Source organism: Bombina bombina, chromosome 1, assembly GCF_027579735.1.
Source record: "Bombina bombina isolate aBomBom1 chromosome 1, aBomBom1.pri, whole genome shotgun sequence".
Taxonomy (NCBI): Eukaryota; Metazoa; Chordata; class Amphibia; order Anura; family Bombinatoridae; genus Bombina; species Bombina bombina.
In genome coordinates this window covers 605,544,181-605,561,620 of record NC_069499.1, presented here as the reverse complement: position 1 = coordinate 605,561,620, position 17,440 = coordinate 605,544,181, and the positions used below count along the sequence as shown (strand labels likewise).

Here is a 17,440-nt window from a genome sequence, read left to right as displayed (position 1 = left end):
TCCTAGAGGTTCCGGTGCCCCCCAACGCTTTTCCTATACCCAAGCGGGTGGCGGACATAGTAAATAAGGAGTGGGAAAGGCCCGGCATACCTTTTGTTCCCCCCCCTATATTTAAGAAATTATTTCCTATAGTCGACCCCAGAAATGACTTATGGCAGACAGTCCCCAAGGTCGAGGGGGCGGTTTCTACTCTAAATAAACGCACTACTATTCCTATCGAAGATAGTTGTGCTTTCAAAGATCCTATGGATAAAAAATTAGAAGGTTTGCTTAAAAAGATTTTTGTTCAGCAGGGTTACCTTCTACAACCAATTTCATGCATTGTTCCTGTCACTATGGCAGCGTGTTTCTGGTCGAGGAACTAGAAAAGTCGCTCAATAAAGAATCTTCGTATGAGGAGGTTATGGACAGAGTTCAAGCACTTAAATTGGCTAACTCTTTTATTTTAGATGCCGCTTTGCAATTAGCTAGATTAGCGGCGAAAAATTCAGGGTTTGCTATCGTGGCGCGCAGAGCGCTTTGGCTAAAGTCTTGGTCAGCGGATGTGTCTTCCAAGACAAAATTGCTTAACATCCCTTTCAAGGGTAAAACATTATTTGGACCTGATTTGAAAGAGATTATTTCAGACATCACTGGGGGAAAGGGCCACGCCCTCCCACAGGATAGGTCTTTTAAGGCTAAAAATAGGCCTAATTTTCGTCCCTTTCGCAGAAACGGACCAGCCTCTAATTCTACATCCTCTAAGCAAGAGGGTAATACTTCACAACCCAAACCAGCCTGGAGACCAATGCAAGGCTGGAACAAGGGTAAGCAGGCCAAGAAGCCTACCACTGCTACCAAAACAGCATGAAGGGATGGCCCCCGATCCGGGACCGGATCTGGTGGGGGGCAGACTTTCTCTCTTTGCTCAGGCTTGGGCAAGAGATGTTCAGGATCCTTGGGCGCTAGAAATAGTTTCTCAAGGTTATCTCCTGGAATTCAAGGAACTACCCCCAAGGGGAAGGTTCCACAGGTCTCAATTATCTTCAAACCAAATAAAAAGACAGGCATTCTTACATTGTGTAGAAGACCTGTTAAAAATGGGAGTGATTCATCCAGTTCCAATAAGAGAACAAGGGATGGGTTTTTATTCCAACCTGTTCATAGTTCCCAAAAAAGAGGGAACATTCAGACCAATTTTGGATCTCAAGATCCTAAACAAATTTCTCAAGGTTCCATCGTTCAAAATGGAAACTATTCGAACGATCCTACCTACTATCCAGGAAAATCAATTTATGACTACCGTGGATTTAAAGGATGCGTACCTACATATTCCTATCCACAAGGAACATCATCAGTTCCTAAGGTTCGCTTTTCTGGACAAGCATTACCAGTCTGTGGCACTTCCATTCGGATTAGCCACTGCTCCAAGGATTTTCACAAAGGTACTAGGGTCCCTTCTAGCGGTTCTAAGACCAAGGGGCATTGCAGTAGTACCTTACTTGGACGACATCCTGATTCAAGCGTCGTCTCTGTCAAAAGCAAAGGCTCATACGGACATCGTCCTAGCCTTTCTCAGATCTCACGGATGGAAGGTGAACAAAGAAAAAAGTTCTCTGTCCCCGTCAACAAGAGTTCCCTTCTTGGGAACGATAATAGATTCCTTAGAAATGAGGATTTTTCTGACAGAGGTCAGAAAATCAAAAATTCTAAGCTCTTGTCAAGTACTTCATTCTGTTCTTCGTCCTTCCATAGCGCAGTGCATGGAAGTAATAGGATTGATGGTTGCAGCAATGGACATAGTTCCTTTTGCACGAATTCATCTAAGACCATTACAACTGTGCATGCTCAGACAGTGGAATGGGGATTATACAGACTTGTCTCCGACGATTCAAGTAGATCAAAAGACCAGAGATTCACTCCGTTGGTGGCTGACCCTGGACAATCTGTCACAGGGAATGAGCTTCCGCAGACCAGAGTGGGTCATTGTCACGACCGACGCCAGCCTGGTGGGCTGGGGCGCGGTCTGGGAACCCCTGAAAGCTCAGGGTCTATGGTCTCGGGAAGAATCTCTTCTCCCGATAAACATTCTGGAACTGAGAGCGATATTCAATGCTCTCAAAGCTTGGCCTCAACTAGCAAAGGCCAAATTCATAAGGTTTCAATCAGACAACATGACGACTGTTGCATATATCAATCATCAGGGGGGAACAAGGAGTTCCCTAGCGATGGAAGAAGTGACCAAAATAATCCAATGGGCGGAGGATCACTCCTGCCACTTGTCTGCAATCCACATCCCAGGAGTGGAAAATTGGGAAGCGGATTTTCTGAGTCGTCAGACATTCCATCCGGGGGAGTGGGAACTCCATCCGGAAATCTTTGCCCAAATAATTCAATTATGGGGCATTCCAGACATGGATCTGATGGCGTCCCGTCAGAACTTCAAGGTTCCTTGCTACGGGTCCAGATCCAGGGATCCAAGGGCGACTCTAGTAGTAGCACCTTGGACCTTCAACCTAGCTTATGTATTCCCACCGTTTCCTCTCATTCCCAGGCTGGTAGCCAGGATCAATCAAGAGAGGGCCTCAGTGATCTTGATAGCTCCTGCGTGGCCACGCAGGACTTGGTATGCAGACCTGGTGAATATGTCATCGGCCCCACCATGGAAGCTACCTTTGAGACAGGACCTTCTTGTTCAGGGTCCATTCGAACATCCGAATCTGGTTTCCCTCCAACTGACGGCTTGGAGATTGAACGCTTGATTTTATCAAAGCGTGGGTTTTCAGATTCTGTAATAGATACTCTGATTCAGGCTAGAAAGCCTGTAACTAGAAAAATTTGCCATAAAATATGGAAAAAATATATCTGTTGGTGTGAATCTAAAGGATTCCCATGGAACAAGATAAAAATTCCTAAGATTCTATCCTTTCTACAAGAAGGTTTGGAGAAAGGATTATCTGCAAGTTCTCTGAAGGGACAGATCTCTGCTTTATCTGTTTTACTTCACAAAAGACTGGCAGCTGTGCCAGATGTTCAAGCATTTGTTCAGGCTCTGGTTAGAATCAAGCCTGTTTACAGACCTTTGACTCCTCCCTGGAGTCTAAATCTAGTTCTTTCAGTTCTTCAAGGGGTTCCGTTTGAACCCTTACATTCCGTAGATATTAAGTTATTATCTTGGAAAGTTTTGTTTTTGGTTGCAATTTCTTCTGGTAGAAGAGTTTCAGAGTTATCTGCTCTGCAGTGTTCTCCGCCCTATCTGGTGTTCCATGCAGATAAGGTGGTTTTGCGTACTAAGCCTGGTTTTCTTCCGAAAGTTGTTTCCAACAAAAATATTAACCAGGAGATAGTTGTACCTTCTTTGTGTCCGAATCCAGTTTCAAAGAAGGAACGTTTGTTACACAATTTGGACGTAGTCCGTGCTCTAAAATTCTATTTAGAGGCTACTAAAGATTTCAGACAAACATCTTCCTTGTTTGTTGTTTATTCTGGTAAAAGGAGAGGTCAAAAAGCAACTTCTACCTCTCTTTCCTTTTGGCTTAAAAGCATTATCCGATTGGCTTATGAGACTGCCGGACGGCAGCCTCCTGAAAGAATCACAGCTCACTCCACTAGGGCTGTGGCTTCCACATGGGCCTTCAAGAACGAGGCTTCTGTTGACCAGATATGTAAGGCAGCGACTTGGTCTTCACTGCACACTTTTGCCAAATTTTACAAATTTGATACTTTTGCTTCTTCGGAGGCTATTTTTGGGAGAAAGGTTTTGCAAGCCGTGGTGCCTTCCATTTAGGTGACCTGATTTGCTCCCTCCCTTCATCCGTGTCCTAAAGCTTTGGTATTGGTTCCCACAAGTAAGGATGACGCCGTGGACCGGACACACCTATGTTGGAGAAAACAGAATTTATGCTTACCTGATAAATTACTTTCTCCAACGGTGTGTCCGGTCCACGGCCCGCCCTGGTTTTTTAATCAGGTCTGATGAATTATTTTCTCTAACTACAGTCACCACGGTATCATATGGTTTCTCCTATATATATTTCCTCCTGTCCGTCGGTCGAATGACTGGGGTGGGCGGAGCCTAGGAGGGATCATGTGACCAGCTTTGCTGGGACTCTTTGCCATTTCCTGTTGGGGAAGAGAATATCCCACAAGTAAGGATGAAGCCGTGGACCGGACACACCGTTGGAGAAAGTAATTTATCAGGTAAGCATAAATTCTGTTTTTTTCAAAAGAAGGGTTCCTTGTGCTTCCATGTATTCTGGTGAAAAGATATGGTTATCCCTACTTTTTTATATTCTTCCCTATGTGCTTACAATTTTATAGGTAATTATTAACACAGTGACCAACTGGGATATTTGGCACTTAACTGTTGGCTGTTGCATCTGCATCTATCAAGGATGAACATTCTCATCTTCTATTCACAAAAGGGAATTCAAGCCGCTCTAAGTTATTTGGGGTGTAAAACAAGGGCCCCAAAATAGTCCCAAACCCCATAAAATACATAATCCCTAGAGCAGTGGTGCAGATTATTACCATTGCAGTTTTGTGACAGTCACTTGTATTAGAGAGTATGTGACACCTTATGTGTAAGAGCAGATTCTCCTTTCATCTACATGCTGGTGGGCAAAGCATGTCATTATAACATCTATGCAACAAGCAAAGGAACATCCGCCCAGTGGAAAGAGAACAGAAAGTGTCACTTTAAAGGGATATAAAACAGTCTGTTTCATTGTTGTAATTAAAAAACACTAAGCAGTAGGTTATACTTAACAGAAATCAATGTAATGTTTATTATTTATCATTTAAAAGGATGTTTACCTTTTTTTTTTTTTTTCTTTCTTTTTTTCCCCTGTGTGCAGGCTTCAGTACTTATTGTTACAGCTTTACAATAGGGCTGTGGTCTTTATAGGAAGGACTATCTAGCTTGAGGCAGTCAGTTTTGCCCATGCTCAGGAGAGATCAGAATGCAACTTATGTTACTAACAAGTCAACTCTCTAATCTCCCTAAGGGCAGGGACCACAATGAGAATTTCTACGTATCCTTTTGGCAAGAAAACAAGTAAATTGTTTGCTGATTTTTACACAATCTCTTTCTTTTTATGTTTACTTTGATTTAGCATATTTGTTTTTACTAAAGGAGCACTGTTTAATATCCCTTTAACTGAAACTAGATAGGATACAGTGCTGGAGAAGGCGCATTATGTTACTCAAATATATAACACAGAGATAACGTGCAGATGTCATAGCACGCAGAGGTATAATAATCTACAGACAGCTATAATACAATGTGGATATTGCATAATGTGCTCAGACAAATACTTGAAAACACTCATACACCCTCACTGTATTATTCTGTGATAAACTCACTCCGACACACTTGCACCCTGTTTTAAAGACAGTTGACCTCACTTTTCAGTTTGTTTTATGCAACCAGCTTGCTGAAATTGGAGAGACGGTTGAGCTATATTGAGTTGCCTGCATTTAATAACAAAGGAACTGGAAATACTGGCCTCACAAATAGCTTCTTTACCTTTTCCAAACACTCACAAGATTATATCTCGCTCAGACATGCACAGTATCATACTCAACTCTACATATAGAAAGTATCTTCTTGCTCACACCCAGATTGTGTAACATTTATTGACATCCAAAAACGAAATGACTTCACTAAGAATTCATACCTGGCTAACAATTCACATATCAGCAATACCTAAGTTTATACTATGGACTGGATTCACAAAGAGTCCCCTCTAGAACAAAGTTTTGGGGGTGGGGGGCACTGCGGATAAGCATCCTGCTGCAGCCTTAAAAAGTAGAAGGATTCAATAGGAACAGGTAAAAGGAAGTGGAAATGGAAGCAGAGGTAGCAGCTTGCTTCCTAATGAAAGAGCATTAACCCTCCAGCCCTAATTAAAGAACAAAATAGGGGAACTGTTGGTTTATAGAGGTAATAGGGGTTAATAATTTGTTGTGGCTGTTTTGGGGGGTTTGCCACACTCGTACTGCTTGTACAGCTTACTGGTAATTAAGAGTTGAAAGTAAAAAAGTTATTGCTCTTGTGCTAATCCGATGAGTGCAAACAGCTTACTTCTAGCACAATTAGACTGTTGCACCAACGATAACCTATTCCCCCAGAAAAAACAACTGACTTGCGCTCAAACACGATCGTATGTTCTTGCATACCCAACATGAAAATATGAATATTGCATAAGCCTATACATGTTTTCATCTACCTAACTGCAAAGGGCTCCAATGCACTTATATATATATGTTCAAAGGAGAATTGCCTGGTATTTCGGGGCTGGACTGACCTTAACTGGCGGGATCAGACTGATATGCTTCAGGATAGTTTTCCAATGTGAAAGGCACACTGGTCTAAAAGAGGCTGCTCCAGGTGGTAAATCACCAGAGAACTAGCTGATGAGCTGTTGTTCGTTCCTGTTAGAGCGCTTCTCTCTTCTGTATGCAAATTAATTATGACCCTGGGGAAGTCTCCCTATGGGTGTTAGGGGCAACCAGATATGGACTCCTTGGCCAGTGCTTGCTTAGAGGTATGTGGCTGCACCTCACCGATGAGGCCCAATAGGCCGAAACGATCGTCTGGGGTTGTCATGTTCCTTGTTCAAAGGAGAATTGCCTGGCATTTCGGGGCTGGACTGACCTTAACTGGCGGGATCAGACTGATATGCTTCAGGATAGTTTTCCAATGTGAAAGGTACACTGGTCTAAAAGAGGCTGCTCCAGGTGGTAAATCGCCAGAGAACTAGCTGATGAGCTGTTGTTCGTTCCTGTTAGAGCGCTTCTCTCTTCTGTATGCATATGTATTTATGTGTTTACATGTGTGTATATATATGTCTGTAAATACTCATATAAATTCATATGTACACATATATATATATAGACATCTATATTCAGTATCCAACAAAAGTGAGTACACCCCTCACATTTTTGTAAATATTTTATTATATCGTTTCATGTGACAACACTGAAGAAATTACACTTTGCTGCAATGTAAAGTAGTGAGTGTACAGCCTGTATAACAGTGTAAATTTGCTGTCCTTAATGTCTAAACCGTTGGCAACAAAAGTGAGTACACTCTTAAAGAAAGGGACAGTCTACACCAGAATTTTTATTGTTTAAAAAGATAGATAATCCCTTTATTATCCATTCCCTAGTTTTGCATAACCAACACAGTTATATAAATACACGTTTTACCTCTGTGATTACCTTGTATCTAAGCCTCTGTAAACTGCCCCCTTATTTCAGTTCTTTTGACAGACATCCATTTTAGCCAATCAGAGCTGGCTCACTGGAACTTCACATGCGTGAGCACAGTGTTATCTATATGACACACATGAACTAACACCTTCTAGTGGTGGAAAACTGTCAAAATACCCTGAGAGAAGAGGCAGCCTTCAAGGGCTTAGAAATTAGCATATGAACCTCCTAGGTTTAGCTTTCAACTAAGAATACCAAGAGAACAAAGCAAAATTGGTAATAAAAGTAAATTGTAAATTTGTTTAAAATTACATTCTCTATCTGAATCATGAAAGTTTATTTTGGACTAGACTGTCCCTTTAAGTGGAAATGTTCAAATTGAGCCCAATTAGCCATTTTCCCTCCCCGGTGTCACGTGTATTAAATTTGGTGTTAACGCTCTCACACTCTCTCATACTGGTCACTGGAAGTTCAACATGGCACCTCATGGCAAAGAACTCTCTGAGGATCTGGGAAAAAAAAGAGTTGTTGCTCTACATAAAGATTGCCTAGGCTATAATAAGATTGCAAAGACCCTGAAAGTGAGCTGCAGAACAGTGGGCAAGACCAACGGTTTCACAGGACAGGTTCCACTCAGAACAAGCCTCGCCATGGTCGACTAAAGAAGTTGAGTGCATGTGCTCAGTGTCATATCCAGAGGTTGTCTTTGGGAAATAGATGTATGAATGCTGCCAGCATTGCTGCAGAGGTTGAAGGGGTGGGGGGTCAGCCTGTCAGTGCTCAGACCATACGCCGCACACTGCATCAAATTGGTCTGCATGGCTGTCGTCCCAGAAGGAAGCCTCTTCTAAAGATGATGCACAAGAAAGCCCGCAAACAGTTTGCTGAAGATGGTGTCAAGCGTGTATGGCAGCAACCAGGTGAGGAGTACAATGACAAGTGTGTCTTGCCTACAATCAAGCATGGTGGTGGGAGTGTCATGGTCTGGGCCTGCATGAGTGCTTCCGGCACTGGGGAACTACAGATCACTGAGGGAACCATGAATGCCAACATGTACTGTGACATACTGAAGCAGAGCATGATCCCCTCCCTGGGCTGCAGGGCAGTATTCCAACATGATAACGACCCCAAACACACCTCCAAAATGACCACTGCCTTGCTAAAGAAGTTGAGGGTAAAGGTGATGGACTGGCCTAGCATGTCTCCAGACCTAAATACTATTGAGCATCTGTGGGGCATCTTTAAACAGAAGGTGGGGAAGTTCAAGGTCTCTAACATGCACCAGCTCTGTGATGTCGTCATGGAGGAGTGGAAGAGGACTCCAGTGGCAACCTGTGAAGCTCTGGTGGACTCCATGCCCAAGAGGGTTAAGGCAGTGCTGGAAAATAATGGTGGCCACACAAAATATTGACACAATTTGGACATTTCCACTTAGGGGTGAACTCACTTTTGTTGCCAGCGGCTGTGTGTTGAATTATTTTGAGGGGACAGCAAATTTACACTGTTATACAGGCTGTACACTCACTACTTTACATTGTAGCAAAGTGTCATTTCTTCAGTGTTGCCACATGAAAAGATATAATAAAATATTTACAAAAATGTGAGTTGTGCGATACTGTGCATATGTGTGTATATATATATATATATATATATATATATATACACATATACACACACATACATTTACATCTTTAGACATGTATATGTATGTATCTCTATGTTAAATCCCTTTGCCTGTCTTTTTTTCCCCTAACAGCTGAGATCTCATATTTTTGAGCCCTTGTAACTTTTGTGTGCAATTTTTTGTAAATGTTTTATTAGATGGTGTTATTATGAGTGTAACTGTACTTTGTAATGTATTTTTGATGTGTTTTGTGCAACTTTTTAATTTTGCAAAACAGTTAACTCCAGCTTTGAGATCGTGGTAATGTAATATGAGCACAATTTAACCTTTGCACAAACAAATGTGAAAACCTGAGTGCAATTATTTGCGTGCCACTTGTAATCTAGCTTTTAGTGGGGCAAGAAATTAACCTATTCCTACATGTATTTCCCCCTCTCTACTTGCTCTGAATACAATATTTTAGGACCAGAGTTTAGGATCCACTTCACCGTCTCATTTTACATTGCAGAAAAGCAGGTAAAATAAATAAAGTACGCTATAAAGGGATTTTTTTAACTGCCTAATATGGTAAATTACTTTCTGAGTTTAGTGTTTAAAGATTAGATAGATAAAGGCAGTCACTGAAAGATTGCACAGAATGACATAGGAATGAGAGACTGGGCATACTGTTAGTGAATCTAGTCCAGTGACAAACACAGACTGTCTGATGATCACAGAGAGTATCCAATTTACAAACAGTCAAACAGACGTGATGTGTCACACACTGATAATCTTCCACTTACCAGGGTACTGTCCCAGTTGGTCAAGAAAAGTCTGTAATTGAGGAATCCCTCTTTCCCTGAGCCAATCATCTCCTGTTCTAAAGAACGTAGGAGGTCAGCAAACCAAGCAAAGGCTCCAGTTTCCCGACAGATCCAGTAGAAATAAATCTGCAGGTAAATACAGAAGGGTAAGATGAGACTCAGGTACTGAGAGACACAGTAGAGACAGCTAAGAAACGTGGGCTTTTAACTCTAATAAGCATGGATCATACCTCTCTCTGCACACTCCTCTCCTTTCTCTGCTAGTACAGCACCCTGCTCTCCTCTAGCACAGCACCCTCCTCTCTGCTAGCACAGCACCCTGCTCTCCTCTCTCTGCTAGTACAGCACCCTGCTCTCCTCTAGCAAAGCACCCTCCTCTCCCCTCTCTGCTAGCCCAGCACCCTGCTCTCCTCTCTCTGCTAGTACAGCACCCTGGTCTCCTCTAGCACAGCACCCTCCTCTCCCCTCTCTGCTAGCACAGCACTCTGCTCTCCTCTCTCTGCTAGTACAGCACCCTGCTCTCCTCTCTCTGCTAGTACAGCACCCTGCTCTCCTCTCTCTGCTAGTACAGCACCCTGCTCTCCTCTCTCTGCTAGTACAGCACCCTGCTCTCCTCTCTATGCTAGCACAGCACCCTGCTCTCCTCTCACTGCTAGCAAAGCACCATCCTCTCCCCTCTCTGCTAGCACAGCACCCTGCTCTCCTCTCTCTGCTAGCACAGCACCCTGCTCTCCTCTCACTGCTAGCAAAGCACCCTCCTCTCCCCTCTCTGCTAGCACAGCACCCTCCTCTCCCCTCTCTGCTAGCACAGCACCCTGCTCTCCTCTCTATGCTAGCACAGCACCCTCCTCTCCCCTCTCTGCTAGCACAGCACCCTGCTCTCCTCTCGATGCTAGCACAGCACCCTCCTCTCCCCTCTCTGCTAGCACAGCACCCTGCTCTCCTCTCTATGCTAGCACAGCACCCTGCTCTCCTCTCACTGCTATAAAGCACCCTGCTCTCCCCTCTCTGCTAGCACAGCACCCTGCTCTCCTCTCTATGCTAGCACAGCACCCTCCTCTCCCCTCTCTGCTAGCACAGCACCCTGCTCTCCTCTCTCTGCAAGTACAGCACCATGCTCTCCTCTAGCACAGCACCCTGCTCTCCTCTCTCTGCTAGTACAGCACCCTGCTCTCCTCTAGCAAAGCACCCTCCTCTCCCCTCTCTGCTAGTACAGCACCCTGCTCTCCTCTCTCTGCTAGTACAGCACCCTGCTCTCCTCTAGCAAAGCACCCTGCTCTCCTCTCTCTGCTAGTACAACACCCTGCTCTCCTCTCTCTGCTAGTACAGCACCCTGCTCTCCTCTAGCACAGCACCCTGCTCTCCTCTCTCTGCTAGTACAACACCCTGCTCTCCTCTCTCTGCTAGTACAGCACCCTGCTCTACTCTCTATGCTAGTACAGCACCCAGCTCTCCTCTCTCTGCTAGTACAGCACCCTGCTCTCCTCTCTATGCTACTACAGCACCCTGCTCTCGCCTCACTGCTAGTACAGCACCCTGCTCTCCTCTCTATGCTAGTACAGCACCCTGCTCTCCTCTTTATGCTAGTACAGCACCCTGCTCTCCTCTCTGCTAGCACAGCACCCTGCTCTCCTCTCTATGCTACTACAGCACCCTGCTCTCCTCTCTCTGCTAGTACAGCACCCTGCTCTCCTCTCACTGCTAGTACAGCACTTTGCTCTCCTCTCTCTGCTAGTACAGCACCCTGCTCTACTCTCTATGCTAGTACAGCACCCTGCTCTCCTCTCTCTGCTAGTACAGCACCCTGCTCTCCTCTCCCTGCTAGTACAGCACCCTGCTCTCCTCTCTATGCTACGACAGCACCCTGCTCTCCTCTCTCTGATAGTACAGCACCCTGCTCTCCTCTCTATGCTAGTACAGCACCCTGTTCTCCTCTCACTGCTCGTACAGCACCCTGCTCTCCTCTCTATGCTAATACAGCACCCTGCTCTCCTCTCTATGCTAGTACAGCACCCTGCTCTCCTCTCTCTGCTAGCACAGCACCCTGCCCTCCTCTCTATGCTACTACAGCACCCAGTGCTCTCCTCTCTCTGATAGTACAGCACCCTGCTCTCCTCTCTATGCTAGTACAGCACCCTGTTCTCCTCTCACTGCTAGTACAGCACCCTGCTCTCCTCTCTATGCTAGTACAGCACCCTGCTCTCCTCTCTATGCTAGCAAAGCACCCTGCTCTCCTCTCACTGCTAGTACAGCACCCTGCTCTCCTCTCTATGCTAGCAAGCACCCTGCTCTCCTCTCACTGCTAGTACAGCACCCTGCTCTCCTCTCACTGCTAGCACAGCACCCTGCTCTCCTCTCTATGCTAGCACAGTACCCTGCTCTCCTCTCACTGCTAGCACAGCACCCTGCTCTCCTCTCACTGCTAGCACAGCACCCTGCTCTCCTCTCACTGCTAGCACAGCACCCTGCTCTCCTCTCTATGCTAGTACAGCACCCTGCTCTCCTCTCACTGCTAGTAAAGCACCCTGCTCTCCTCTCTATGCTAGTACAGCACCCTGCTCTCCCCTCACTGCTAGTACAGAACCCTGCTCTCCCCTCACTGCTAGCACTACACCCTGTTCTCTCTATGTTAGTACAGCACCCTGCTCTCCTCTCTCTGCTAGTACAGCACCCTGCTCTCCTCTCTATGCTAGTACAGCACCCTGCTCTCCTCTCACTGCTAGCACAGCACCCTGCTCTCCTCTCACTGCTAGCAAAGAACCCTCCTCTCCCCTCTCTGCTAGCACAGCACCCTCCTCTCCCCTCTCTGCTAGCACAGCACCCTGCTCTCCTCTCTATGCTAGCATAGCACCCTGCTCTCCTCTCACTGCTATAAAGCACCCTCCTCTCCCCCTCTCTGCTAGCACAGCACCCTCCTCTCCCCTCTCTGCTAGCACAGCACCCTGCTCTCCTCTCTCTGCAAGTACAGCACCCTGCTCTCCTCTAGCACAGCACCCTGCTCTCCTCTCTCTGCTAGTACAGCACCCTGCTCTCCTCTAGCAAAGCACCCTCCTCTCCCCTCTCTGCTAGTACAGCACCCTGCTCTCCTCTGTCTGCTAGTACAGCACCCTGCTTTCCTTTCTCTGCTAGTACAGCACCCTGCTCTCCTCTCTCTGCTAGTACAGCACCCTGCTCTACTCTCTATGCTAGTACAACACCCTGCTCTCCTCTCTATGCTAGTACAGCACCCTGCTCTCCTCCCTCTGCTAGCACAGCACCCTGCTCTCCTCTCTATGCTACTACAGAACCCTGCTCTCCTCTCTCTGCTAGTACAGCACCCTGCTCTACTCTCTATGCTAGTACAGCACCCTGCTCTCCTCTCTCTGCTAGTACAGCACCCTGCTCTCCTCTCTATGCTAGTACAGCACCCTGCTCTCCTCTCTATGCTACTACAGCACCCTGCTCTCCTCTCTCTGATAGTACAGCACCCTGCTCTCCTCTCTATGCTAGTACAGCACCCTGTTCTCCTCTCACTGCTAGTACAGCACCCTGCTCTCCTCTCTATGCTAGTACAGCACCCTGCTCTCCTCTCACTGCTAGTACAGCACCTTGCTCTCCTCTCACTGCTAGTACAGCACCCTGCTCTCCTCTCACTGCTAGTACAGCACCCTGCTCTCCCCTCACTGCTAGCACAGCACCCTGCTCTCCTCTATATGTTAGCACAGCACCCTGCTCTCCCCTCACTGCTAGCACAGCACCCTGCTCTCCCCTCACTGCTAGCACAGCACCCTGCTCTCCTCTCTATGCTAGTACAGCACCCTGCTCTCCTCTCTCTGCTAGCACAGTACCCTGCTTTCCTCTCTATGCTAGCACAGCACCCTGCTCTCCTGTCTATGCTAGCACAGCACCCTGCTCTCCTCTCTATGCTAGTACAGCACCCTACTTTCCTCTCTATGCTAGTACAGCACCCTGCTCTCCTCTCTATGCTAGTACAGCACCCTGCTCTCCACTCTATGCTAGTACAGCACCCTGCTCTCCTCTTACTGCTAGTACAGCACCCTGCTCTCCTCTCAATGCTAGTACAGCACCCTGCTCTCCTCTCACTGCTAGTACAGCACCCTGCTCTCCTCTCTATGCTAGTACAGCACCCTGCTCTCCTCTCACTGCTAGTACAGCACCCTGCTCTCCTCTCACTGCTAGTACAGCACCCTGCTCTCCTCTCTCTGCCAGCACAGCACCCTGCTCTCCTCTCACTGCTAGTACAGTACCCTGCTCTCCTCTCTCTGCCAGCACAGCACCCTGCTCTCCCCTCACTGCTAGCACAGCACCCTGCTCTCCTCTATATGCTAGCACAGCACCCTGCTCTTCTCTATATGCTAGCACAGCACCCTGATCTCCCCTCACTACTAGCACAGCACCCTGCTCTCCTCTCTATGCTAGTACAGCACCCTGCTCTCTTCTCTCTGCTAGCACAGTACCCTGCTCTCCTCTTTATGCTAGCACAGCACCCTGCTCTCCTGTCTATGCTAGCACAGCACCCTGCTCTCCTGTCTATGCTAGTACAGCACCCTGCCCTCCTCTCTCTGCTAGTACAGCACCCTGCTCTCCTCTCTATGCTAGTACAGCACCCTGCTCTCCTCTCTATGCTAGTACAGCACCCTGCTCTCTTCTCTCTGCTAGCACAGTACCCTGCTTTCCTCTCTATGCTAGCACAGCACCCTGCTCTCATGTCTATGCTAGCACAGCACCCTGCTCTCCTCTCTATGCTAGGACAGCACCCTGCTCTCCTCTCTCTGCTAGCACAGCACCCTGCTCTCCTATCTATGCTAGCACAGCATCCTGCTCTCCTCTCTATGCTAGTACAGCACCCTGCTCTCCTCTCTATGCTAGTACAGCACCCTGCTCTCTTCTCTATGCTAGTACAGCACCCTGCTCTCCTCTCTCTGCTAGCACAGCATCCTGCTCTCCTCTCACTGCTAGTACAGCACCCTGCTCTCCTCTCACTGCTAGTACAGCACCCTGCTCTCCTCTCTATGCTAGTACAGCATCCTGCTCTCCTCTCACTGCTAGTACAGCACCCTGCTCTCCTCTCTATGCTAGCACAGCACCCTGCTCTCCTCTCTCTGCTAGTACAGCACCCTGCTCTCCTCTCACTGCTAGTACAGCACCCTGCTCTCCTCTCTATGCTAGCACAGCACCCTGCTCTCCTCTCTCTGCTAGCACAGCATCCTGCTCTCCTCTCACTGCTAGTACAGCACCCTACTCTCCTCTCACTGCTACTAAGGCACCCTGCTCTCCTCTCTATGCTAGTACAGCACCCTGCTCTCCTCTCTATGCTAGTACAGCACCCTGCTCTCCTCTCTATGCTAGTACAGCACCCTGCTCTCCTATCTATGCTAGCACAGCATCCTGCTCTCCTCTCTATGCTAGTACAGCACCCTGCTCTCCTCTCTATGCTAGTACAGCACCCTGCTCTCTTCTCTATGCTAGTACAGCACCCTGCTCTCCTCTCTCTGCTAGCACAGCATCCTGCTCTCCTCTCACTGCTAGTACAGCACCCTGCTCTCCTCTCACTGCTAGTACAGCACCCTGCTCTCCTCTCTATGCTAGTACAGCATCCTGCTCTCCTCTCACTGCTAGTACAGCACCCTGCTCTCCTCTCTATGCTAGCACAGCACCCTGCTCTCCTCTCTCTGCTAGTACAGCACCCTGCTCTCCTCTCACTGCTAGTACAGCACCCCGCTCTCCTCTCTATGCTAGCACAGCACCCTGCTCTCTTCTCACTGCTAGTACAGCACCCTGCTCTCCTCTCTCTGCTAGTACAGCACCCTGCTCTCCTTTCTCTGCTAGTACAGCACCCTGCTCTCCTCTCTATGCTAGTACAGCACCCTGCTCTCCTCTCTATGCTAGTACAGCACCCTGCTCTCCTCTCTATGCTAGTACAGCACCCTGCTCTCCTCTCACTGCTAGTACAGCACCCCGCTCTCCTCTCTATGCTAGCACAGCACCCTGCTCTCTTCTCACTGCTAGTACAGCACCCTGCTCTCCTCTCTCTGCTAGTACTGCACCCTGCTCTCCTTTCTCTGCTAGTACAGCACCCTGCTCTCCTCTCTATGCTAGTACAGCACCCTGCTTTCCTCTCTATGCTAGTACAGCACCCTGCTCTCCTCTCTATGCTAGTACAGCACCCTGCTCTCCTCTCTCTGCTAGCACAGCTTCCTGCTCTCCTCTCACTGCTAGTACAGCACCCTGCTCTCCTCTCTATGCTAGTACAGCACCCTGCTCTCCTCTCTATGCTAGTACAGCACCCTGCTCTCCTCTCACTGCTAGCACAGCACCCTGCTCTCCTCTCTATGCTAGCACAGCACCCTGCTCTCCTCTCTATGCTAGTACAGCACCCTGCTCTCTTCTCTATGCTAGTACAACACCCTGCTCTCCTCTCACTGCTAGTACAGCACCCTGCTCTCCTTTCACTGCTAGTACAGCACCCTGCTCTCCTCCCTATGCTAGCACAGCACCCTGCTCTCCTCTAGCACAGCACCCTGCTCTCCTCTATCTGCTAGTACAGCACCCTGCTCTCCTCTAGCTCAGCACCCTGCTCTCCTCTCTATGCTAGTACAACACCCTGCTCTCCTCTCACTGCTAGTACAGCACCCTGCTCTCCTCTCACTGCTAGTACAGGACCCTGCTCTCGCCTATATGCTAGTACAGCACCCTGCTCTCCTCTCTCTGCTAGTACAGCACCCTGCTCTCCTCTCTCTGCTAGTACAGCACCCTGCTCTCCTCTCTATGCTAGTACAGCACCCTGCTCTCCCCTCACTGCTAGCACAGCACCTTGCTCTCCTCTCACTGCTAGTACAGCACCCTGCTCTCCTCTCTCTGCTAGTACAGCACCCTACTCTCCTTTCACTGCTAGTACAGCACCCTGCTCTCCTCTCTATGCTAGTACAGCACCCTGCTCTCCTCTCACTGCTAGTACAGCACCCTGCTCTCCTCTCTATGCTAGTACAGCACCCTGCTCTCCTCTCTATGCTAGTACAGCACCCTGCTCTCCTCTCTATGCTAGCACAGCACCCTGCTCTCCTCTCTATGCTAGTACAGCACCCTGCTCTCCTCTCTCTGCTAGCACAACTTCCTGCACTCCTCTCTATGCTAGTACAGCACCCTGCACTCCTCTCTATGCTAGTACAGCACCCTGCTCTCCTCTCTATGCTAGTACAGCACCCTGCTCTCCTCTCACTGCTAGCACAGCACCCTGCTCTCCTCTCTATGCTAGCACAGCACCCTGCTCTCCTCTCTATGCTAGTACAACACCCTGGTCTCCTCTAGCACAGCACCCTGCTCTCTTATCTATGCTAGTACAACACCCTGCTCTCCTCTCACTGCTAGTACAGCACCCTGCTCTCCTTTCACTGCTAGTACAGCACCCTGCTCTCCTCCCTATGCTAGCACAGCACCCTGCTCTCCTCTAGCACAGCACCCTGCTCTCCTCTCTCTGCTAGTACAGCACCCTGCTCTCCTCTAGCTCAGCACCCTGCTCTCCTCTATATGCTAGTACAACACCCTGCTCTCCTCTCACTGCTAGTACAGCACCCTGCTCTCCTCTCACTGCTAGTACAGCACCCTGCTCTCCCCTCTATGCTAGTACAGCACCCTGCTCTCCTCTCTCTGCTAGTACAGCACCCTGCTCTCCTCTCTATGCTAGTTCAGCACCCTGCTCTCCTCTCTATGCTAGTACAGCACCCTGCTCTCGCCTCTATGCTAGTACAGTACCCTGCTCTCCTCTCTCTGCTAGTACAGCACCCTGCTCTCCTCTCTATGCTAGTACAGCACCCTGCTC

The 17,440-nt window shown here is 48.0% G+C and overlaps 1 protein-coding gene across 1 annotated transcript in view; it reads right to left on the bottom strand.

The window, feature by feature from the left end:
• The window catches only part of NOX1 (NADPH oxidase 1), an 81,703-nt gene that overhangs the window by 13,560 nt on the left and 50,703 nt on the right, over nucleotides 1–17,440 (bottom strand). The window contains exon 11 of the mRNA XM_053698965.1: nucleotides 9,601–9,747. Coding sequence (XP_053554940.1) covers nucleotides 9,601–9,747 — 147 coding nt within the window. The remainder of the gene's footprint in view (nucleotides 1–9,600; nucleotides 9,748–17,440) is intronic.